The sequence below is a fragment of the Phaethon lepturus genome, unplaced genomic scaffold (genome assembly GCF_000687285.1).
Source record: "Phaethon lepturus isolate BGI_N335 unplaced genomic scaffold, ASM68728v1 scaffold43511, whole genome shotgun sequence".
NCBI classification, from domain to species: domain Eukaryota; kingdom Metazoa; phylum Chordata; class Aves; order Phaethontiformes; family Phaethontidae; genus Phaethon; species Phaethon lepturus.
In genome coordinates this window covers 18,101-20,312 of record NW_010519324.1, presented here as the reverse complement: position 1 = coordinate 20,312, position 2,212 = coordinate 18,101, and the positions used below count along the sequence as shown (strand labels likewise).

Genomic DNA, 2,212 nt, shown 5'->3' with positions numbered 1-2,212 from the left:
TTCTCCAGCAACAAAATTTCACTGCAGTTCATAGTCAGTCAGTTGGTTAGTTGGATGCGCAGGACCTTTTTGGGATGGCTGCTTCTCGGGGCTGTCCCCTGATACTGACAATTTGTCTGTGTTCATTGATCGGAGAGATTTTTGCTATAGCCAGTTATAAACCAGAGAGCCAGCTGGGTCTTATTTTCCTCAGCAGTCCATTTTGCTCTTAGTCAATGACCTGTACTCTTCATTATCTACCACTTTCCTGATCCCTGTGTCCTCTGCTTGTTCCATCTGTAATGAATTCCTCTTCATCCTGTTCATTGATGTAAATGGTTAGGATGGGGCCAGGAGAAATTCCCTGTGGGACTTAACCAGAAACCTGCAAGCTTGGTATTGATTTCCCATTTAGCCTTATTTTAAGACCAATAAGCAAGCTTTTAATCAGTATTATTATTATTGATTTTTGTATTTTTTTAGCTCTTAATTAAAATGTTATACGTTAAGAAGTCTACTGCATCAGTGAAAATTAAAGTCTTTTTAAAAGGAGATTATTTGACAACACTTATTTTCTGCAGACCCATAGCAATGGATACTTGTTTTATCACCTTCCATTATTTTTTAGAGGAGTTGGTAATTTAGGATCTCAATTATATCTTGGCTAGGACCTGTGCAGAAGTGGCTAGCCCATCATTACACAGCTCAACTGCTTATTCTAAAAAGATTTAAATTCCCTTACTGTTTCCTTGAGTCCCTGGGAACATCACTGTTTTAAGACCTGAAAATCAAAATTAATGGTCTGTGGAGCCCTGTGGCTACCTTTTAAAACTGCGTGGGGTGGTTGTTATCCAGCTCTGTGATTTACTTGACTGCCTGCCACTATTTGAGTGGAAGTATTTCATCATCTGAGTACGTGGCTGTGACTTTCGGTCTAATACTGAGTAGAAGAGAAGAAAAATACTCAATAATATTCTGTCGCTGGCAGTTTTACCAGCTCCATATCCTCCCACCCACTGCCATCTGTCTAGGACTCCAACTCTCTTGTCCTCCCCATCTGGAAAGTGGGATTCTTCCTCCGCAGGGCATGGCAGAATGAAAGTTTGGAGAGGATTCAGGGGGCACCTTGGATAGAAAGTGTAGCTGAAGTGGCACCTACTTTTCTTAGACACAGCAGAAGCCTCCAACAGTCTTTTGTGTTTCACTCCTGCAGTTTCCTGGCAGATCTGATGGACAACTCAGAGCTAATTCGAAATGTGACTCTGTGTGGGCACCTTCACCACGGCAAGGTAGTGTGAATACCCAACATATATCGGGTAGTAGTAATGATCTGTTTGTTGCTTACTTCTACCATTGCTCTTGATCCCTCGATCTCCGCAGCAGCAGTCTCTTTCTGCTCCTCTTGCCAATGCAGTTATTTGTAGGTTTTCTTTCAGCCACGTGCAAATAATAATGTGCCAAACTTTCTCTGTACTGCTACCAGAGGGATGGGATTGCACTTATATTTATCTGCCAGATCACAGTCACCTTCTTTCTCTTGTGGTCTGATATTTTTCAGACGTGTTTTGTTGACTGCCTGATAGAACAGACACACCCAGAAATCCGGAAGCGCTATGACCAGGATGTAAGTGAGTTCTTGGTGTATTCCTGCCTGGAGGAACATGGGTTGGCTATTTCACTCAGAAGGAGCATGACTGTACGTGGGGAAAATGTGGTTTAGTGATTAGAAAGTAGGGTTAGAAAGCCAGAGCTCAGTCCTAATTTTGTCTCTGTCACTTACTTGAAACCTTAACCATGTGTAAAGCGTTATTGTGTCCTGCTTCAAACTTAGTATTTGATACCAAAATGTGATATTCTGACTTCTGTTTTGTCTTTGCAGCTTTGCTACACTGATATATTGTTCACAGAGCAAGAGGTGAGTCTTGTAGAATAGGCAGTGATTTTTATCCAGTTGTCTCATGCTTTACTCACAGTTACTTACTGTAGGCAGTTTCCTCTTCCATTTTAACAGCTTTTTGTACCTGTTGATTTTTTTTTTTTTTTAATCAATAAAATGATTGCTCCTCTTGTTTGCCTCAGTAAGATCCCTGGTCCAACTTTCTTCCATTTCCTGCAATCCTAATCTCCATGTATGATTTTATTTGTCTGAGATGATAACCTGTGTAATGATGAAAATCTATACCAGAGTTATTCCAGCATATGAGTAACTCCTATATTCTTGGAGGGCAAGAGA

General features: G+C 40.9%; 1 protein-coding gene across 1 annotated transcript in view; it reads left to right on the top strand.

Annotated features, from left to right (window-relative positions):
* The first annotated feature begins 1,198 nt into the window (after window positions 1-1,198).
* EFTUD2 (elongation factor Tu GTP binding domain containing 2) overlaps window positions 1,199-2,212 on the top strand; it is a 16,858-nt gene continuing 15,844 nt past the window's right edge. The window contains exons 1-3 of the mRNA XM_010297002.1: window positions 1,199-1,268; window positions 1,538-1,603; window positions 1,859-1,894. Coding sequence (XP_010295304.1) covers window positions 1,209-1,268; window positions 1,538-1,603; window positions 1,859-1,894 — 162 coding nt within the window. The 5' untranslated portion in view covers window positions 1,199-1,208. The remainder of the gene's footprint in view (window positions 1,269-1,537; window positions 1,604-1,858; window positions 1,895-2,212) is intronic.